This window comes from Stigmatopora nigra, chromosome 6, assembly GCF_051989575.1.
Source record: "Stigmatopora nigra isolate UIUO_SnigA chromosome 6, RoL_Snig_1.1, whole genome shotgun sequence".
In the NCBI taxonomy this organism is placed as follows: Eukaryota; Metazoa; Chordata; class Actinopteri; order Syngnathiformes; family Syngnathidae; genus Stigmatopora; species Stigmatopora nigra.
In genome coordinates, this window is record NC_135513.1 from 4,133,975 (window position 1) to 4,157,947 (window position 23,973).

General features: G+C 36.4%; 1 protein-coding gene across 5 annotated transcripts in view; it reads left to right on the forward strand.

Annotated features, from left to right (window-relative positions):
• ctnna2 (catenin (cadherin-associated protein), alpha 2) overlaps window positions 1–23,973 on the forward strand; it is a 103,656-nt gene that overhangs the window by 17,658 nt on the left and 62,025 nt on the right. For 4 of the 5 annotated variants that reach the window (XM_077718299.1, XM_077718296.1, XM_077718298.1 and 1 more), the window contains one exon: window positions 173–376. In XM_077718299.1, the coding sequence (XP_077574425.1) occupies window positions 173–376 (204 nt within the window). Of the gene's footprint in view, window positions 1–172; window positions 377–20,718; window positions 20,882–23,973 lie in introns of those variants that run through there. The other variant, XM_077718300.1, reaches the window with a different exon arrangement.

Consider the following 23,973-nt stretch of genomic DNA (forward strand, 5'->3'; position numbering starts at 1 on the left):
TGAATTCATTTACTTTTTCATTGCTGTTTTTTTGCCAGGTATAGGTTTTTAATTAAAGTTGATGGCTCTCAATATGAACTATTGACCGCTGTTGTTTGGTCCTAATTGAATTTTCAATTTAGTTAACATAACCAAATGGCTTACCTTTATGTTTTCTGTTCTTGCTTTACAGAACAAAATTATTCTGGACCCTTTGACATTCAGCGAGGCTCGTTTTAGGCCTTCTCTTGAGGAGCGCTTGGAGAGCATTATCAGTGGTGCCGCATTAATGGCAGACTCTTCGTGTACACGTGATGATAGACGTGAACGCATCGTGGCTGAGTGCAATGCTGTTCGACAGGCTCTTCAAGACTTGTTGAGCGAGTACATGAACAATGTAAGTGTCTCCTAATATATATTCCATTCATACTCTCTGAGTGCATATGACAATAGGCCACACCACATAAATCTTTATATTTTTCTTCACTCTATTTCCATATTTCTTATACAATTTTTACATTTCACTCACACAGATGCAATTTGGCTCATTTAGGAAGGGAAAACATTTATTTGAACAATAATACTCTTTATTTACTAGTCATTGTTTGGTCAATGCAATTGTCAATAAATTGGGACAGAGTGCATTTTGAAACAGCCTCGCATGAAAGAAACAAAATTTCCCTTTCTCTTTTGACTCACTATTGGACAAGGTTTTTTTTCACTCTGTCTGCAAACAGATAATTAAGAAATTCCCAAAAGCATGTTAGGTGGCATTGAAACATTTGTGTGTTTTAAGTCTATTGTTCCCAAGTCTATTTGTCTGAGTTTTGTGGCAGTGTTAATTCTTAGAATTGTGCAAGGATTTCAAACTCCTACCTTTAAAAGACTAGATTATACCTCTGGCTGTTTGGTGGTGTTCATGACGCCATATCAAACCTATCAATCTGACAAATTTAACAGCCTGAGAAATGTCTACAGCATGTCGAATGTAATCTTAGGTTTGATAAAGTCTATTTTTATCCGGGCGGCAAGCCCTGACCAAGTTGACGCAATACCGTCCGTGTCCTGGAAAGAGAGTTTAGCATGGATACAAAATAAATCTCCCGGTTTCCTTTCGAAATAAAGCACTGTTCTCATGGAGGATAGTGAAGTCTGTCGATACGCTTCATTTTAATGACCAAATAAAATGTATATTAACTTACATTAGCTTAAAATGTCATGCATGAAAAAAGACAAACTCATGATAATTGAAATCCGTGCAAAAAAAAAACCTAATTTGAAAGACTGTTGTGGACTAAGTAAAAAAATGGAGGGTTACATCACTTTATGGACATAGCAACATTTCAAAACCTTATGAATTGCATATAACTTTTTGAAGAAATTTAATAAACAACTTATTTTCAGTTGTGACCAATATCTAAAAGGAGCATCTTATTTTTCCCCAAGAAGTTTGAACCAAAGCACAAGGTTAATCAATGTGGTAGCAGGCCATAAATTAGGTTCAAGTGACAGGAGAATGTCCATACCTGTCTTTGCTGCTGGTGATCTGTGATTGGTGACAGGATGCCCGGCTCCCTGGCTGGTGCTGAATCATCAAGAGCAGCTGATTTAGTTACGGCCGCTCAGACAGGGCCAATCTATCAATTGATCTGGGGAGTAATGCATTACCAGTCTGGGTCAAGGGAACTTGAGCAGAATATAGCCATAGCCAGAAGCCTTGGTAGGTAAAAAGGGCAAATGGGCAGCCCAGTAAGTAGTATAGAGAAGGATTTAGGGAGTGTGATAGTGAGCACACTCGTCTCGATGTTTGCTGGATGTGGCACATAAAACCAAACATGGGTGCTGCGGTAGGCTGATCATTAGGAAAAGATGGATGGCCTTATTTTATTCACAGTCCCCTTGGAAGTTTCCATTGCAGGATGCTCATTCAACATTTTGGGTGACTTGTTCAATGTGGTTGTTTGTTTATGCTGCATCTATTACATGCAAAATATGAAAATCAGACCAGCACTGTTGAACGACCCAGTGAGACATGCTAAGATGTGAAAAGAATATTTCCCAAAGACCAATTATTGCCTCCTTAAACTGAAGTATTATCCAAAGCTAAGTGCTTTTTAGAGTGTTAAAACTTTTAAAAGTACACTTCCTCTAAGTGAACTTGAAATTTATCCATTTCAGAATTGATTGACCATTAAATGTCTTATTCTGCTTCCTTTCAAACAAAGGGCTCGAGCTTGTGTCTGGCAGAAAGGCAATACCTCACTTTTTTTTCACTACATAAAGAGGGGAAACGATTAAGTGCCCCCATAAATAGCCAAGTATTGTGCTGTATAAATGAGGTGTGGTGAGGTGCATTGCTGCAGCATTCCTACTGTTCGGATGCTGCAGACAGCATTTGCGTCACTGATCAACAAAAAGTTATTGCAGTATCATTCCAGCTGTTTGAATGGTACTATATTTGATCTATGGTCCTCTAAACAGGCACATGGAAAAACAATTGTTCTCAATTAGAGCAAGAGAGGGTAAAACATAAAATCATTAAAGGTGAACTCTTAATGTTTTTTAAAAACATTACTTTCCCAGAACATGTGCAAACATGTAATTAGGTTTGAACGACCATTTCCATTTCAAAACCCCTAATGTACATTTTTCAAGCTATTTTATTTGGTCATTTGAGTTTGGTTCTGCAAATAGTCAGATTCTAATTAATAAATAGCCTGATAAGATTGAATATGAATGTTTGAATTCTAAATGTATACTCTTTTATCTGATTTATTCGTTGAACGAGTGAGTTCATCGGAGGGCAATCCTGAAGTCCTCATGTATTGATCATTGGACCCGAGGTGTCAAAAATGTTAATAGAGACAGGAATCACAGTTAACTTCACACATTCACACAAACACATTAACAGTCAATCCACTATGGCCTCTTCTGTGATTGGCTGAGGTCGAGCTTTGGGTGTACCCCACTTTCTGCCCATAGTCAATCATCGTGACGATAACTGGTAACGATGGTAAATGAATAATTGAGTATAGTAGTTGTATTCAAATTGTACAGTGCATAAGGTGTACAATTAGCTCTGAACATATATATTTTTCAAACAATTTGCTTAATTTGACCATTTCATGTTTGGTCTGATACTTTCTTTTAATGCCAGTTAGCCTCGACACAAAATTGACTCATCACAGCTTGTACAATTTTATTATTCTATTAGTTCAGTCTCATTTTCCTATTGCCTCCACATTACTGGCCTCCAGACTCCTACATCCAGCAATAAATCACAACTTATCCGCTACATGCCATGGCCTCCCTCTCATCTGTCAACAAGTAATGCACTACTTGACAAGTTGCAATCCACCGGGCACATATTAACCTCCCACTTTGTACAATTTAAGATTGTTGGCCACTCAAGGCTGGATCACAATTTTGCACTATATGGATATATCAAACATCTAGTACACACACAATTAGTATTCCCACTATAGTTAATCACATGTTAGAAAGTTACAAGTTCTTGCAAATTCCTCAGAGAGACCTAATTCGCTCTTTTTATTCAATAGAATATTGTATTTGTTTTTATTGTTAAACAATCAAGTCCTCTGCCTTGTTGGACCCAATTGGTTACTGAATTCATATTGCTTATCTATGTATATTGTCTCGGCTTTTAAACCATGCAAATATAAAAAAATACTTTTAATGGTTGGTTTTAATGAGTGGTACTGTATAGTGCAAGATTCTGTCCATTTCCAGAGAAATTATTTTCTATATGGCGGAACTGGCATTTCTCAGTAGTGTACAATGTTGCAGTTCTGAAGTCCAAAATCTTAACTTAGTTTTCTTTTTATAGATTTTCCCCCTTTGTTTATAATAGAGGGACTGGCTAAGTGGAATACCTTCTTGAAATAGTTATCCTTCCTCAGCTAGCAACATTTTTTTCTGGTTTTAGGTTACTGCGGAATATCTTGTTGTCTAATCAATTCAATTTCCAAGTAGATTTACCAACAGTGTCTATTAAAATTAGGTTTTACTTGATGGGAAATGAGAAACCCAATGCTTTGCTGTCATTAGGAGCACATGCATACCAGAACCCCTGAACCTATTCCCTCACCATCTATGATTTAGGTGATCGAAGAAATGAGACTTAATTGGGTTTAAAGGTCATACTAGAGTACCTGATGGAATTATCTGGGAACATATTAATGCAATGAAAGGCTTTTAGATTTGGCAACTATATTACATTAGAATGTTGCCAGCCCTTGTTCTACCCCCCGTCTCAATGCTGTGTAAAGCCAATTCCCTTTAAGGGCTTGCTGTTTTGAGTAGCACAAACGTGATTGACATTGATAGCTTGATCAAACCATGGAATCAACTCTAATATCATTATGTAGGCAGACATGCAAGCAAAGACCTGGGCCCTAACTGTATTAACTGCTACATATGTTAGGATTATAGATCCAGAGGGCTAAATGCAATGGGAAATCAAGCTTGCCGGTCACGATTTAGAGCGCGTGTGACACTGTTTGTGTTAAGAGATGTTTCTTTCAAATCCTGTGACTGTGACTGTCAAGGGAGAATGAGCTGGGGGTGGTTTTTCTATTTAAAATGGCCTCTTGTGAATAGTAAAAGTTTATGTTGAATCACAATTCTTACACACTCATATCAGCACATTATTTCTTAATGCTGTATCGATTCCTGTGACTGTTTAGAATTTTTAGAATCCAAAAGGGACATATAGAATTATTAAGCCATTGTTTTTTAATATAAAAATGTACATGACTTAAAAATAATTTAATGTGAATATTGTTACTATTTTATTCTGTTAGAAATGTAAGAGGTTGGCACTGCGGGGAAAAATGTTTTGCTTCCACAGAACTAGGACAGTTTTGTATGTTGTTGAAATTGAAATGGCCCCTTCAGTATTCTCTGAACATGCTGCATATTTTCCGAATCATACAAAACTGGGTGTGTTACATTTTCCCAAATCACTCGATGGCTATTTTACACACACTTTATCATTAGTTTTTAGATGAACAATTTTACCTAAAACATAGCCAATATCCATTATGCATTTAAAAGAACTAAACTTCCTACCTGTCCAATTGGAATGCCAAGTTTCAGGTTTTATTTAAAAATGTACCTCTTGGGGGAATGAATTTTATATATAGCAAAAGTACAGAAATAATTTCCCCAAAACTTTTGAGTTATAGAGTAATCTAAATTACGATTCCACACTTAATATTGTTATCATTCCTTCTAGCACTCCTCTCTGTGCAGCCATGCAACGTGCAGTTTCAGTGATACAACGTGTAAGTGCTCAGGCAGTAGGACATAAATTATTCTGCCCTGTAGGCACATGAGTTACAGTACATATGGCAAAGATAGGATTAAGTGACCTCATGAGGGGATGTTTTTCCTTTGCATATATTTATCCTAGATATGTTTAATATTTTACATTTGAACCCTTTACCTTATTTGATAGGTTAAAGAAATGTAATGGAATTCAAAACTATATACTGTTTGCTGATTGACTCATTATTTTTACTCTTAAGATTTGCATAAAGTTATAAATTAGAAAGAATTTCAAAGCCAACAAAAGAAAAGATCTCTTAATATTTTGGCATTTAACAGAATTATATCATTTTGGTGATACTGAAGAAACTGAAGCACAGTGTTTAGTCTGATCTCCCTTCAGAGTGAGACCAAAAAGTCTGTAGTTTTGGAAATTATTATCATAAAAAATACACTACATTACAGTGTCCTTGTTATAGACCTTCACTTATTCCAAAACAAACGAAGCACCCCTTAGCATTATCCCAATGCCACTGTTATTTACAAGGCTTCTAGCCAAAACACTCATTACTTTGCACATTTTGACTTCATACAGTCTAAATTGAGTGTATTTTATCCAGATATATTCTTACAAAATCTGCATGTCCAATGATTTGCTGTTCTAGTTTGCTTTAATAGCCAGTAGGAGCCGTCAAAGACAATAGATCACAGTCTGCGCTGTAGTGCCGGCAGTCAAACAAAGAATATGCAGAAAGGCAAACGGGGGGGGGTTGAGAGTGGTGGACCAGATGGAGAATCATAGTGAATACTCGGCCCGAGAAGAAACCGATAGAATGAGGAGGTAAATCTATGAGCAAAGGGGGATAAAAATACAAGTAAAAATGTGGGTTAGAGAAAAACGACAGCACGTCTAACTTTCCTTTAGGCTAGTACAGTAAGGGAAGCGATGCAATTATTGTCTATAAGAATGTGGTTCTCAAAGAAGCTCCGGAGGGTGATGACTCATCTCATGCCTTCTCAGGGATAGTGGCTACTCATGGCTCTTAAACACATCACTTATGTGAGCCTCAAGTCTTGTTTACTTATCTCATTAATTAGGTCCATCTTAATTCTTTCTATATGGATGGATGAATATCTTCATTTTATCCAAGAAAACTTGTTCGAAATAACATGAAGTCGTTTCTTAGAACTATACTGGATGTCTTAACATAGTCTTCTTGCGCTTTTCGCTGGCATAGCTGCCCATCAATACTGTAATTCTAAAACATTGGATTTCACCCTCATAGACAATCCGCTGAAATGAATTACCAGTGGTGCATACACTTATTGAAATTAAGGCTTCATGTTAAAAGGACGTTATGACAAGTATTTCATAAAATCCATGAAAATTAAATAACACTTTTGTTGTTTTAGACATCTTACATGTTCATTCTATAAAATACATTGAAAAGTAAAAGCATTTCTATGAAATACTGCAGAAATATATTAGATCACAGTTTAATGGACATTGGACTCCATTGGGCCCAAATAAAGTACACTGTAAGTTGCCTCCATCACAACACTGTCACAATCTAATTACCGAACACTGATTTTTATCTTTTTGGAAGAGCCATTAAATACTTTACTAAATAGCAAAATAAGATAAACTCTGAATACTCTATAAGTCTCTATCTGAGGTCACAACAAGTTATTAACCCTACTCTTGAATCACTATGTCATGGGTAAACAACCAAAAGTAAATAATGACACTTGGTTTACCCCCTTTCCACCTCTGACATTCATCCACTTGGACAAACTTTACGTTGCTTTCTTCCCCTTTTCACATTGTTGATTCTATTAAAAAACATACAGCCACAAGGTTGTATTGCGAACCAAATCCCCGTAGAATGGGTAGTCTGCCGGATGTGCATCCATAAATCACATAGTTTCCATTACAGTGCTTGTCCATCTGCTATCCTGACGGAGGGTTCTCGAGAGTCACCTTTAAAAACTGATTCATCATGAAATATGGAACCCTTCAGATCAATAAATCAAGGTTATGATGGGAGTGAAGACTGATGTCAACCCCTCAATAGTTTTTTTTTTCAAACTGCCAGGCAAATATAAGGAGAACAGTTATCATAATTGTATGTGTTATTGATACTGCAGTTGCATGTTTTATATTTATTTTCTTAATTTTGATGATGACCTGGGTGCAACCAGCCTCTGGTCCAATGTAAGGCCATAGTGAGATTTTTTTATATTAATTTTCTCATCTTGCTTTGTCTTAAACAATATGATACAGTTATAAAGATACATATTTTTTTACCTAATACTTGTAGGTATGCAACTCACATTTTAGCAACATTTCCAGAAATTGCAAAGGATATTTATTCAGTTTTTCTTTCAAACTGTCATTTTGTAGCCACCCTTTCCCAAATCTATAATTAAACTCTCAACTTAAAAGCCAAATGCTCAGCACATGACCTTAGGGAGATGCTGACTTTTGGTTGCACTTTAAGTGGGCATTTATTTGTGTTTGGTGGGCATTAGCTTGTGTTTTCACAGTTTTCAAAACACACTCTGGGAAAAGACTTCATACTTTAAGGCACACTTGTCCCTAAAAAGGCCCTGGGATAAAGAAATGCATCATCCTTATTGCACTAGAGCCTCTTGTTTAATTAAGAGTTCTTGCCTTTGTTTGCTAGATATTCCAAAAGGAGGAATACATTTTCCTAGGGAATGGGTATTTCTCAAACTATTTCATGCCACTGTTTATACACTAGTATATAATAAGTACACCATTTGATTTATTATATATTATTATCTTCTATTACTATATATTATAGGTTTGCATTGCATATGCAGTGGCATGCTTTAACATGTCTTTCTTATTGAAATCACGTCTTCTATGTTGACCAGTTCACTGGACCTAATAGCCATGTTACATGGAGAACATAACATTTCATTCATTTCATTTTATTCTTGAGGGAATTCATTCCAGTTGTTGTGGTCAATCGTTGCTGCATACAATCTATGTTAATCCTATCATTGGGGGATTGGCGACTCTAACCACTTCCATTTGAGGCTATTGTGTTAAATTATAGGGTTAGGTTAGCACAGTTGAGTTAAATGGTCTAAGGCCACTTGCATTTTGAGTGGCACTGTCCAGAGTGAAGTAAGCCCTTACAAACTGTGATTACTCTGCTACAAAGCCAACACTTGACGGCAGACACAGTTGTTTCGATTTCTTTTTGCAATAACACAACGAAGCTTACACTGGTCTATGAGGAAGGGTTATAGTCATGTCAGAGTGTACACTGCCTTTTGCTCATAGTTAGTTGGGATAGGTTACAGCATGGGTGGCCCACTCTGGTCCTCGAGAGCCCTATCTAGTCTGTTTTCCATATGTCCCTCCTCTACCACACTCGAATCAAATGATCAACTCATCAGCCAGCTGTTCAGAAGCTTCATACCGATCCCGATTATTTGATTCAGGTGTGTTAATGTAGGTAGACATGGAAAACAGACTGAATAGGGCTCTCAAGGACAGGAGTTAGCCACCCCCCGGCTACAGCATCCCCGCAAGCCGCTTGAAGATATACGGCATGGGAGATAAATGAATTAATCTATCATTAGCCATACCCTACTGTTTAGTTAGAGCAATCTCAGTATCCAATTCTGTTCCAAGTCTTGTGGTCCATATGATTTAGAGAATAATAAGTTTTTCTATTTTCAATCTTGTGAATAAATACTCACTGGTGCCCAATGTGTTTTGCATTGCAGTCTATTTCATTTTAAAAGCAAGCAGGCTCAATGAGCAATTGGTAGGGGGCCAATTCTGTTAGATGTTTAAAACGGCACATCATCTGCATCCCATACGAACCTGCAGCAATGTGCCACACAATTTTCTCTCCAGGCTTCGTCAACCTTACTCAATTACTACTGCCTTGAAGCTTGGCTGCTTTAGTATATGCAACACACATGAATATGTAGGGTATTATCTGATGACATTGGGACACAGGAGAGATTCAAAGAATGATTATCTAGCTTCCTGTTTTTGTTTTCAGGCATTAGATTAAACCGATATTTTAAGTGCATCGAGTTGAAATCATTTGGATACAACTATAGAGTTTACTTTTCTTGATAAAGCATTGGTGTTGTTAGTGTTTGCAAATAGATTCAATTTTGTGGAACTGCCTTCCTTCTCTGTTCATGACTTGAGAATCTACATAATGATGCAGTCTAACCCATCAGTTGTTATAGACGCATTCAAATCTTTGGAGATTGATGCTGTGTTGGCGTCATAGTTATCTGCTTCTGCATTTTCCTACTGTACCTTTTATATTCAGTGAGCGGGTCACATAAGGGATGATAGAAGTCTATGTATAGTCAGAGTCTGAAATATCATCTGATTATAACTTTGCATTTGGCATATGTTGCCTGTCAGCTGAATCTGCTAAACCATGTCTATAAACATTAACATTTCCATACGTCCTGAGTCGGAAAACTTTGTCGCAAACAGCTAAGACCTCTGCCTCTCTGACACTGTTTATTTATCTACATTCATTCTGACTGTTGTTGGCTAGGGAATGTAATTACTGGTGTGGAACAGCAGCTGAAGAAGCCAATTTAAAATCAGGTTCCAGCGAGGTGTGAGGCCTGCCCCAAAAGGCTTAGGTGCTTTACTTGTTCCATTTAGGTTGACCAGTGCATTGGGACTAAGGAGGTTGTGGGAGGGCTTGATGGAATGCAGGATTACCAACAGTTTTTAGTCCTATAGATTGCATACGCAAAAACATGAATCTGCCATAATCTCTAAATATATATTTGTTATTATACACATGGTCCATATTTACCCCTTTCAAGATCCTAAAATGCTTATCAAAGTGCATCTTTTTTTCAGAGGTTAAAACAAAGGATCTGAGCGATAAACCTCCTTCAATTGCAAGCTTTAAATTAATTCTTTTTGTCTTTTTTTACAACATGAACAATACTAATATTTTATATATTGAATAAAGGATAAGGATTTTAAAAACACTGTATCAACCTTTGCTAACCATTTGGGATTAAATTTGTAGCAATATAACTTTCTATTGATGTTAAAAATGTAGGCAGTATTTACAATATCTGCTGAGAGCCAAATGAAGTACACATAGCTCTTCTTTGGGCCTCTTTTCAATATACAAAATTGGATTGGTAAAAGCTCATGTATTTACCAAAACCTTCACGCCTATTATGAGAATGAACAAATTGGAAATGCCTTGCCTTCAAGTTCTTTCACATGTCATATTTTTGAAAGATTCAATTTTTTTGACATTAATACCTTCAGAAAGTATATACATACTTTGACTGTATGAAATGCCAAGTTTCATCCAAATCTTTTTCAAAATATTTTAGCACTTTGTGGTTCTTATGTGTCCCATTCATGCAATCTAAAACACATCCAATGCATGACATTACAATTTAGTCATTCTTCTTGATTAAGTTTGACTCGTATCTGCCTGACAATGTCAACCTCTCTGCTTTAATTCCAGTAATAGATTGACATGTCATGTTGCATTTCATCTCAAACAAATAAGTATTAGGGTCAGACAGATTGATCAAAGTTTCAGAGGAGATAAAATTAAGTTAAAGTTGGTTTTAGATCATTAAAAGCAGTACTTTTTTATCAAAGCTCGTTTAGGGTATGGTCACATTATGCCCCAAGTTGGTTGGGATAGGCTACAGCACTGAAGTGGTCAATGAAAATGGGTGGGGTGGCATGGTGGGGCAGTGGTCAGCAGTGTTCTAAGATCAAGAGTTCAATCCCCAATGGATTCCGATCTTTAGTTACTTTCTATTTTCATTTACTATGCAGTACATTAACTATGAATGACATTACAGACTTCAGATGTCGACCAAAACATTGTCAGTGAAGCAAGCATATAAACTTTCATCTTGTGTCATCATTTTATATTTGGTTGAAGTTTTTTAACATAATTAATTACGTCAATAATATATGTTTATTTCCATGACTGAGTGAGTCGGCTTTGATTGAGCCTTTTGTTTCTGCGATGTAACAAAATGTTTGATTTGATTGTGACCTTAGTTGCAGAAATCTCCAAACCATTTTAATCAAAGAGAGGAATACACTTAAGATATAGTATGTCTGTGACGAATTGTATTAATAATTACACGCGGAAGTGTGTTGACTCTTATATATATTTTTTTGGGATTTTGCTACCATACATCACGCTATTGAAGGGTGATACAATTCCTGCTAAGCCCGTATAATCCACCTTAGCTAGAATAATGATTGCTTTTTGTCTGCTGTTGAGCAAATAGTCCACACCATGTGGGTCATTGCAGCCGAAACAAATCTTGATCTCCACGCTTGATTTCAATACCTCTTTTTATGCTCTCTCTCCTGCACGCGTTCCTCACTTTCTCCACTATATCTGCCCCCATAGCTCTCTGAATCTTGTAACTAAGCCTGTTTGTAACAATAAATGTGCCTTGGGCACTTTTATTAACAAACAGCACCAACATTATTCATTTTAAAGCTCATGCACATACATACTTAACTGGCCTAGTTCCAGTCTGTGTTACCTGCACACAAGGGGGAGAACATGATTCTCATTTTCAAACCACTAAATAATTGTGGTTAAAAGTGAGAAGAATACTTTTCTTTTTTCTTTCTTGTCCTTTTTTCATTGCAGCATTCTACATCCTGGCCATAGTTGGCTATCATAGGCTCCAGCACACACTGCTTGTCGTAAGGGTAAACATTACAGACTTAATTGCTTTATGAACGTATGCCATTGTTACAAAACGTGATCTCAAATCAGGACGGCCCAGTGGATGAGTGGTTAGTTCTGGGGTCTAGGATTCTATCTCAGGACAATCCTCACTGTGTGCTGTTTGCATCTTCTCCGTGGGCTCCCGTGGGTTTTCTCCAGGTACTCTGGTTTCTTCCCACATCCCAAAAACATGCAAGGTAGGCTGGTTGGATACAATTTGAAATTGTGCTATTGTTAATTTTACATTCAGATTTTTTTCTTTAATTAAATAATTCAATTGTCGTTTTCCCCAATCTAAAATGCATAGACTGATCACAGTACCACCTGTCCTTCCAGCAAAGACATGTAGTCAACAGGCATTCTGTATAAGTCAGTCCACTTAAAAGTCAGGTAGTTGTTAACCTAAAGTAATAAGATTTTATTAACATAAATTTTCAAGAGCGATACATTTCCTAGATACACTGTTAAACTCAGAAACTCAACACACTTTAATCAATAGAGAATGACATTCTCTATTAAGGGAGATTGTATTAAACACATTAAATGGATACATAACGTTTGACAAGTTAGTTTTCTATCATTAAAGACACTTGAATAGACTTGTCTCAAAATTGGTTTCTTTACATGCAAAGCAAGAATCTAAAATCCTATTTTGGCCATATGTGTATTGAGTTGTGATGGGATCAGCACTTTAAACTTAATCTTTTCTGAGGCACACAAAAAGCTCAAGGCCATAAGTTGATATCAAAGACAGATGTGAATGATGTATTCACTCCTGCAAACGCATCATATTTGTATTCAGGGCTTGGTTGTAAACAACTATCATTCTTTATTCAATCTGGTGGGTGCAAATGACATGCTGTGGAAAAGGACAACATGATGATCAGAGTGAATGTTTTATTTTAGTGCCAGCTCTAGTAATAAATTGCAATCTAATCAGCTATTAACTTGTTCTCATTAGAATTAGCTGAATGGTTAATATGATTTATTTTAGCCATTTTTTTGCAATATTTTATGCATAATTATAACTCATACTTTATTAATGGCTGATAAATGTAAATATTTTGTCTTGAAAAGCAACTAAAATGCGAGGAAATTACATGGTAAGATGTCAGCATCGGCACATGACCATTGACCTAAGAGCTCTCCACATTAGGTTCGCTATGGAGTTCCATTGTTTTATTTTCCCCCCCCAAAATGGTTAAAATAATTCCAACATGGAAATGAATCATATTCTTGTCCAATACAATTCAAAGTTATTCAATTCGCTCTAATGTAAGGCATAACAATAATGTAATTTCTGAAAACTATAATCGGTTATTTATATCATTCTTCCGTTATTGTTTTGGGAAGGTCAGAGATAGTGGACATGATCCATCCAGAAAATTAATGGTTGTAGTGGGTGGGAATCAATACAATTTTATTGACTGGTACACGTAACAGACATTGGTTAGTGGCTTTTGCCGTAAATATTATATTTTATATGACAGGGTAATGTTTTTTTTTTTTTTAATGGAGATGCGTAATATTCATTTAACTGTAATATTTTGTCCCCTGAGGCACTTTCATGCAAGCAGGCTATTTTTCATGTGGAGTATATAGTTGTAAAAGATAATAGGACAACATAATAAGGCAAGACAAATTACAGAGATCCAGAACATTTGTTTTTGCATATTTGTCGATCATAGTAACACTTGGCTTATCTTTGTTCAGCATATTGGAATTTTGCTCAGCACAAATCATAATACATTATAAAAATCATGATTAAAAAATGTATCTTTTAAATCATTATCGTGAAACCGATTGAACTAATCCACTTAAAACTTCCATGCAAGCGCAATTCAACTTCTTGAACTCTGTGCCAAGTTGCTAGGCAGTTTCTCCTTAAGATATCCAGAGAGGAGCTCATAAAGAATTATACACTTTACAGACATTTAACTGATTATGTCAGTATTTGCTCCAGGCATTTGTGGGGAAGGTTGACAGCTTGTTGACATGACTTTCTGTCACTGAGCCACACAGTGGGGGGTTCACTGTTATGTTTTGCTATAGTTTCATGTTAACATTAGCTTGTACTTGGTTGATTTCGACACATGGTTCGGCTTGCGCGATTTATTTTTCCCTTCGGTCTTCGTACTTTAAGATTCTGACATTACATTTCTTGTCTTTGTAATCTTCAGGAATAATGTTGACAAGGTTTGACAACTATGGCTCTAAATGCCAAATAGCATTAATTGAATTTCCCCCAGAAGGACTTATAAAGTGTCTTTGTTGTTTGTTCCTTTCTTCTTCTTCCTACCATTACAGTTTAGCTGCTAACATTTCATTTAGCTACTTTAATTGTACTGTAGTTTAGGGGACACTACATTTGGTTTTGCGAGTGAATTTTAGGCATACCTGTAAAAAAAAAAAAAAAAAACTCCCCACATTGGCCTCACAGTTCTGGGGTCTTGGGTTCAAATCCAGGTCGGTCCTCCTGTGTGAAGTTTGCATATTTTCCCTAGGCCTTTGTGCGTTTACTGCAGTTTCCACCCAGATTCTAAAAATATAAGCGCTAGGCTGGTTGGATACTTCAAATTGGCCTTAGATATGAGTGTGAGTTTGAATGGTTGTCCGTCTCCTCGTGCCTCTTGATTGGCTGGCCACCAATTCAGGTGCCTGAAACCCGTAGTTTGCTGGGATAGGTTCCAGCACCCCCCGTGACTGTTAGTCATCATTTCCGGTAATGAAGTTCTTTCCCTACTCACACTAGGGAAAGGCTAATGCTGTCGTCAAACCCAATTCTCTTTAAAACAGCCTTGGGTTCACAATGGCCTTCATCTGTCTTAGCACTGCTTTTAAACACAAAGCAAACTTGAAGGATGTTTAAGTACTGACTGCTATCCCCATAGTCTATTTTATATTGTCCTTGTCCAATCCAAGGTAAATATAATGATATTCCAATACAAAACAATTAACCCTACACATTTGCAAGAAAAATATCGTTTTCATGTTCCATATAATGCAATTCTCTGGGCGTCGATTCATAGTGTGCACTGCCTGGTGCCCATTTTTAGATGACCCCTTCGACCCTTGTAGATAATCGGTTCGGACATTGAATGAATACATAGATATTTTTGTTTTCATCTTATAATTCTTCACTGGAAGGTATTGTAACGTACAAACAAATGGTATCTTTGCACTCACAAATGTAAAAAATAAATAATAAAAAAATAACACTAATTTCCAGACTATACTGCACACTTTGTTATACTTCTACTCTATTAATATATGGGTTGTTCCATTTATTTTTAAGTTTTAAATAGTTGAATGGTTGAAAGTGTTATAATGAATTATACTGCGCTAAAAACAGTTTCTACCCACAAACCTCAGCATAGCTTCAAGTGACAGTGCAAATATCAAACATACAATATGCAGCAGGAAGGAGGCCTGCAGCTTTACTTTTGAATTTGCTCTTGATCCTGAAGGCTTGAGATGTGGGCGGGACTGTCAAGAACTGTTATCGCTACCAAAAAAATTATGCCCATAAAAGTTTGATGGGGGTTCACATAACATACATTGTTTTGCTTAGTGCAACCACCTTCCTACACTGAACTTCAAATGTGTCTTTAAGATACTAACCATATTATTTATCTTTTTTGTTTTACCCTTTATGTTATCTATTATAACCAGTGACACAGGGTGCAGCAACAGTTTGGATATAAAGTTCTGAGCATTTCAACTTTGGAGGTTTGCCGAGTGGATTTGTTAAGAAGTTCATTTGTTTTATTTGTATAAATATGTCTTATGGAGGCCAATTCGATTTTTAAGACGTATTATTATCAACTCTTAAAGGTCTATGTTAAGTCTAGATCTTTGGGCACATTTGTGAATACCAATTCAAGCTACAGTTTTATGCATTCCCCATTTCACAAAGGATCGTAAGAGGAGATAACACTGTTCTCTGTGATAATAACATAAAAAGTATTTTTGTGTCTGGTCTACTGTGAACATAGGATTCTGGGAAGGGCACCACAAAGAACTTTTGATGATACTGGAAATGCTGTCAAGCGCCAGTGGTTTAGATGATGAATTGTTCTTTTAATCATGACCGATGTTGCCTGTTTTCCACCAAACCTCAAGACAATGGTCCACAGTGTTGCACTGTGCCTGGGATGAAGACTACATAATAGCAAATGATGTATTGGATATAAAGCACAACAGTATGAGGCACAATGTGTTCACCCATTCTCATTGACCTTTTTTTAAAGATCAAATGAGATGAAATGTGCCCAAATTGGTTGCATTTAGGTTTTGACGAAAGGTTTGGGTATTTGCAATAAGACCTAATGGGTCAGTTACTCCATTTTCTATGAATGAATGTAGCTATTCTCCGCGATACAAATAGTCATTATCTTCGGTCATGTTGTTCCATTCATTCATTCATCTTCTGTGCAGTTCATCCTCACAAGGGTTGAGTGATGGAATCTATCCCAGCTGACTATGGGAAGGACTGAATTTATTATCAGCAAACCAGAGGGCTCATTTCCCATTCAATTGTTAATTATATTCTAACATTAAGGACATGGCTGATTTGGTTTGATTCTTGGCTGTGTTTGTGTTTTATCCTGTATTTTTTGAGAGAGGTGGAATTATATTCAACCTAAAAAGTGGAAGCCATCAGGGTGACCTATTTGAGGAGAGGTGATAACTCAGACAGATAGCTGGAGATTACCCAGGGATCAAGAGGCTCAGTGGCCTCTCAAACAACAATAACTGGAGAGCATATCCCATCTCTCCACCCCCTGCTAAGGCCCTTATGGCTGGTATTGACCAAAACACTCCGGTACTCCCTCAGCAAAGCAGATTTGTCATGTGTACTTCTTGTTGTTTTCCGTTTAATGGACAGAATAATTCTCCAATTTTGGGCCAAAACACATTCTAACTGTCTTTTGAGATTTGAGGCAAAACTGAAAAAATATTTTTTTTGGTGAGCTTCTGAAATATCACTTATTTTGATATAGGATTATCGGCTTGAGGCAGACTAACAGTGTTAACATTTTTATGAGGAGCAATCATACAAGGATAATGTTAAAGCTAATACTATTTGTCTAAACCTTGTATACATTTTTTAAAGTCTTGCATATCAATAGATTACTGATATTTACGGATGAATATTTCAATTCCACATTGGCCAAAATAAGTTTGTCTTCCTGTGAGTGAAGGATGTATATGTGCAGTTTGTAGTTGTGCATGTGCAAGATGATTTTAACTTTTCTTTATTTACATCCAAGTTTTGGATGTTAATAAGGAATTCTGATGATAATATTTCGTAGAAGACTAGTGCATCTATTGAAGGGTGGGGGTTGGTGGGGTTTTATGCTGTAAATTGTGAGGGGGAAGGTAGGATGCTCTCGGAAATTCTCATTCACAGGACCATCTGGTTGTATTGCATTTTGGCATTGTACACTCTATCCAACAAACCTTTTAACTCTCATTCTCATTTGTTTCAACTAGCTCCAACAAGTGTTGATTACAAATAAACAAAGAATGGAAGAACAACTTCATTTTATGTTTTATTTATTTGTTTAGTGGTCAGAGTTTGGTTAGCCAGCTGAAGGCAGCCTTTTGCTTTGCCAATTCTTGCATATTCATGAGTCCCTTCTGATTCATCCACATTACTTTCCACTTCTTTTAAGTCTTTATTTCTGGATGTGGCTTGTGGCTCGTATTTTTTTTTATGCATCTATTAATTCATTCTTTCAAAATTTATTGGCCTTTGATGTATACCACGGTCAATTTATATAGAATTTTAGTTGACTCATCTGGCTTTTCCTGAATCTGGTTTTATATAGTACTTATCGAATAAGCAGAATAAACTCCTTAAATTTCAATCATCTATTTTGATTCCAAAGTGAGGGCTTATGAATGCAATCAAGTTTATTTTTCTTTTCTTTTTTTAAATATCGAGCACCTTTCCAAAAACACGTAATTGAATTTTTAATTTTTTTTTTGGGTATTCATCTTGTAATAATTATACATTTCTACTGTAAAATATAAATCTTGTTTTCAAGGATAGTTTCTAACTTTAATAACAGTCTCTCCTTACACACTTAGATTTAAGCACTCCTACCTGGATGGATGGATGGATGGATGTAAGCCAATTTTGAAGCACTAACTGTACAAAATATCTTTTCATCAAACATCCTAACATTGTATTGGAGCACCCAAGGGCTTAATTAGCGCCAGCTTTTAAATAAAAAGCCTTATTTCCACTCCTACACAGTGTTCCCAGATGCTATAGGCAAAGGCAGAGAAGGAAACATTTGCCAAAAGCATGCTTACATATAATTTAAAATAAAATGTGCAGTCTCTAATTCTTCCCAAAGTATTTGTACTTGTTTGTATGTTACTCAAAAGACCATAAACCCTTTATAAAAGTGAGTTTACTGTATATACATGAAAATATATCCCAAATGTAGTTACTTTTCATCACCATCCAGTAAGTCAGAGAGCACTTTCAAAGTGAATTTTGCCAAAGCTTTATTTTTGTCACAATCCCTGAGTTTATCTTTGATGCATGTGTTGAAGTAATTTTCATTGTTCCTACTCTGAAATATACATAACTTTACATACAATGCATCAATCCAACCATCTGGCATCACTTGGTCACCTGCTGACCAGCTGAAGCATTCAATACCCTGATTAGAAATGAGGGTATGTACTTAAATGATCATGCATGTATTTCAAAATCAATTCGTAGAGACGGAGAAAACATTTTTCAGTTTTGTATTCATTGTTTATTCCTAACCTGCCACCAGTTGATTTTCAAGACCAATCCCATTCACTAGATTCAAGAAACAGTTCATATACAGTGCTTAAAATCCCAATTCAATATGTAAATCATTTTTTCCTATGTCCAATTTCAGGTGTGGGTTAGTTTATGTAACAGGGAAGGGGACAATCTGGTTTGCCGTACGCATTTTTATTGTCACATTTTCTCCCGAGGTGCCCTTTTCCTGTGTGTCGCTTGTAGAACCTTTTCAGAGGGGCAGTCTACCGTTTGCTTTGTTTGAGACATTTAACTTTTAAAAAAGGAAAGGACAGAAGGTTCCCAGAATATCAGCAACCTATTCCGTATTCTACCAATGTTTGATCCCGACCTTACTGATGCATGTCCTTGGTGCATGCAGAGCGCAGCAAATGCTTTTTTTTCTTTGAAATGGAGGGGTGTGGGGAGCATGCTCCAGAACATTTTAATGTGGCTTGTCATTCTTAGCACACTATCAGTAAGCCCCACAGCAGGGGCTCAGAGCAACCATTTCTATTATCAGGCTGATTGAATTACTGCTGCTGAAGTTGACACTTAATGGATTATGATGGTCAGAATGGTTATAACAAATGAGTCAGATCTGTGTAAAGACACTTTAATCCTCTTTCTTTGCAACATGCTTAGAAAATATATTCATTTTAAAGTTTTATACTGTTAATCTACTTATGTTAAACCTATTGAAATATAGCCTGATAAACAAGCACAATTTTACTCAAAGAGCACCTTCACTTGAATGATTCCAAATTGTCAGGTGACATTAGGTTTGGTCCAAAGAACGGATTTAATATTACTCCCAAGCTATCTGTCAGACAAAATCCTTCATTTTCCCATGCAAATGTTTTATTTGAGGTCCCAAGTAATTTATTTTTCTAAATCTGAAGCGCAAGAATGTGATGGCTTCAATGCCCGTTAGTGTCCGACCTTCCCGAATGGAGTTTGCTTGTTCTCCAGGTCCTCCAGTTTCCTTCCACAACCTTTAAACGTTCATTGTAGGCTGGTTGAACACTCTAAATTGGTTTAAGAGCAAGTGTGAATGGTTTTGTCCTGCGTTTGGCTGGCAAACAATCCATTGTAATTGTTTGGAACCCTTTAACTAGTTTTAAATTCAATTAAACACTGTGCTTTAGAAATCACAGTAAATTAGTATTTTGGATTTTAATCTACATATATTTTTAAATGCATATTCATTTAATTTAAAATGACCAGGGGGGAAAACTATTGGAGCTGTCGACATTGATAACACATATTGTGACATTTGAATTAAGCATAATGTCCATTTTGGAATTTTCTCGAGACCAAAGTCACGATTCAGTTACTCTTTTCTTATTAAAATTGAAAGTGCTGACTATTTACCCTGATATCACCCATGAACATAAAGTATTTAATTTTGTCTTTATATTTCTAGTGCAGTGTTTTAAAATTTCACATAATTGACTTTAAAATCTCTCCATAAAAATACATGTTATAAATGGTCTTTTGTGAACCGTGATACACATGCTCTTCTGAATTTTTCAGTCTCAGCTAGCAATTAACACTCGACCCTCAAACCAGCTGTTTTCCTGATATGCTTTCTACACCTATCTTCACCTATTTATACAAAAAGCCAGTTTTTTTTCTTAAAACTGTTTCATGTATTATTTTCTTAGCTTCTACTTCTGAATTTGTGCTCTCCGTTTGATTAAACCATCACATTACTTACTAGAGGAGTTGAGTGATAAAATACATGTATGACATGTTTGAAACTATTTTCCTCTGTACTTTAACTTATTTTGATGTTTCTCTACCACAAAAATATATAAACTACAATTACTAATCAGCTTTTTTCTCTCTCTCCCTCCATATTACATTTACTCTGGGTCACCTCCTCATCAATTACAGGTAAGTGAATCTTTTAAATCTCTCAATTTCACTGGGCTTTGCATGAATACCATTGGGGAAACCCCTTACCCAAAAGTATTTTATTTTGTGGGTGTGTGTATATGAAGAATGCTATGGGCAGTGCTTGGTAAATGCAGTTTCCTTAGTTGACACTTGGGGAATGGAGCAGCCCCATTTATGCAGCCAATCTCATTTGCTGCTCGAGATGCCAATCTTCCCTCTCAGACAGTGAGGAGAGAGGAAGCAAAGAGTGGGGAGAAAAGCATTTATTCACCCTGACACTGATCAGATAAAGGGGAAATGATAAATGCTGTCTCTTTTTATTTCTTTTAACCTGGGTTAACTTTTTACTTAAAACAGGCCTACAGTTTTGCACTGCTGGCTTTGAAACGTGTTATCAAAGGATCTCTGCGATTCAGTTTGAGTGAGGTGATGTTGTTCCAAATAAGGCTGCGTGATACAGTTGTCATGGTGATTCATTTACCAAATGGTTGGATAAGAAGGGAAGAAAACTGCAGTTGGGGACAAATACATTTTAGATTATATTTTTAATCTGCCTTTGTTTAAGTCTTGGAAAATGAGGTGGTATTAGATAAGTAATAATAGGTTGAATATTGAATGTCTGTTTGAAACTTACCCATTTAGAGCTAGTAGAAGACCGAAAAGAGGTAATATCCAGGCACATGAATTGAGCATCATTGATTTCACAATTGTGTAAGCGATGGCTAAAGAAAGAGTTCTTCAAACGTTGAGATATGACAAGCATTAAGCGGTCTGCCACAATCGCAAAGGCTGATGTGACACAAGTGGACATTTAAGATAAACATTTAACTCTATACTATATGTCTATAAGGCGATTCACATTATGAGCTAATGGTGTAAATCTCTACATTTAAAAATATCCTCCTATCCGAGCAATTTTTCAACTGACTGCCTTGCACGATAAATTGAATTAACTCACTAAGTAACTTTAACGTCAAGTGTATTTTCCACCCTTTCATTACAATACAGTTGGACAAATTATGCATTTTCAGTCAATTTTTTAATTGTAGTTTTTTTTAGGCAGTAACACGTTTATTTATTTTGTACTTAACACTTTAAGAGCCCTCATTATTTGACATCTGTTTAAAAAAAAAAGAAGAAAAACGTAAAAATACTGCCGGCGCATCAATTGTTTGTTTACTTTAACAATAAATAAATGAAATCAAACTTAATATAAATCAGATCAACATTATATTAGGATGCATGGATTATAGTAAATTAAAAAAATCCTACATGTAGTCCTTGGTAAAGCTTTTTAGTCCCGCCACCGTAATACCCTGAATATTAGGAACTGACCCACATGTGCTATTAGACTGGTTACATGGAGTCCCAGATGTAGACCCAGCTGTTGCCACGTATTATCTCACTGTCTGACCCTGGTGTTTAATTTTAAGTGCCAGGCAAAGCATTAGTAAAAATCGACGTGGCCTTAGTACATTTAAAACAACACACCTCATGTATAATAATGACTGTAATGATGAACAATAATAATGACCATTAATTCACAGCGCCTTTATCTTCATCTGGCACTGTGTAATGAATATTCAGCCTCCAACCTTGCCCTCATTCTCTTAGCACATTCACCCCCCACAGTAGCAGCCACAGGTCTACCTACTGTGCCATATGTAGGTAAGAATAATGACTCCTCAGTCATTATTATTTATTCACAGGCACCCATACTGGATGTAAATGAGGCGTTTGCTATAGACCGCCCGCAAAATTGTCCCGCATAATGAATATAATTAAAGTCACTTACTGGACCTTTGTCTCTTTTAATAAAGTTAGCCATCTGACAGTTAACTCCTTTTATAGCAGGGGAGGGATTATTCTACAAGAACCCGAGTAAATGCAGAGCTACTTATTATTCAAAACAATATCATTTCTGCTATGCTCAAACTATGGCTTTTTTGTGCTCATATATTTTGATATATTCACAGCTTTCATTAGTGGTTTATGTAAACAAAATAGGTTCCTTGATTTTTCATGTAGTAATATCTTAATGGATGGAATATGACTTTTAAAGGGAAGTGTGCATGCAATAAGAGAAATGTTTTGATTTTTAGGTTAAGTGTCATTCATCATTACTATGGTGGTCCTGATTATAACCCACCTGTTAGAAAAGAAGCAGCGCAAAGCCACCCACACATTGCCATTTGTCATCACCATATCCTTGCAGACTACTGCAGTACATGCCACCCGTGATTTAGCCCTGCATCTAGTTATGAGGGGGTGTTAAATGTTTATTATGCAGCACAGACCTCGCCCCGATGACACGGCAGAATGTTGCTCAATCAATAGCCCTCACAAGAAGCTAGGTTAATTCTTATTTTTCATGGATTCCATTTTTGCATCGATGTTTGTTTCTTAAAGGTCCGTCTGCAGAGTGACATTTTGTCATAGGCGCCCACGCTACAATACAAAGCCATTACCCCTTCCAGCTCGTTAAACGCTCACAATTGTTTGCCATATCGAGCTGTCACAATATGATTCCCATAGTCTGTGTATGGAGGTTGGTTAGAGTCCTGGCCAGGACCAAGAGTGCATTTTCAGTATTAGTTCTTTTCAACTCAGCTGCAGCTATTGTGGCCATCTCTCTAACCACTTTGAAATATCACATAGATGCCGACAGACCATGTAGTTCGGGCCGGGAACCTTTTTGACAGAGAGAGCCATAAACAATTTATATTTTCACTGAGAGTCATACTCAGAATTTAAAAGTGAAAATACATGACAATGCATATATGTATGTGTTTGTTTGCATATAAATGTGTGTGTGTATATATACACACACATTTATATAGATGCACACACATACGTATACATATCATCAAAAGTGGTTCCCTACCCCTGATGTCTAGCACTTTTTTTGTTTTTTTCATTTTCCAGTGTTTCAGTTTAAACTAACTCAAAGCCAGGTTAACATGCTTAGACAGAGTGCCTGTGTTGTTTAGGGTCCAGGAAATATAATTTTCAACCTTTTTACATCATGTTCACACTCAAAAGAATTTTCTTCTCTTGTCTGTGTCACCACATTTCAGGTCTGCATTACTGTGACCTTTATTCTTTCTAACAGTAGTTGTATCACATTGCCTATGTACAATGGTTTCTCACATTTGCTTCAATTTTGACCTACATTACAGTATTTCTGTGGCTGTTGTGCTGATTAGATTTACATGTGCTCAGATGTGCACACGTAACACTACGAATGGGTAC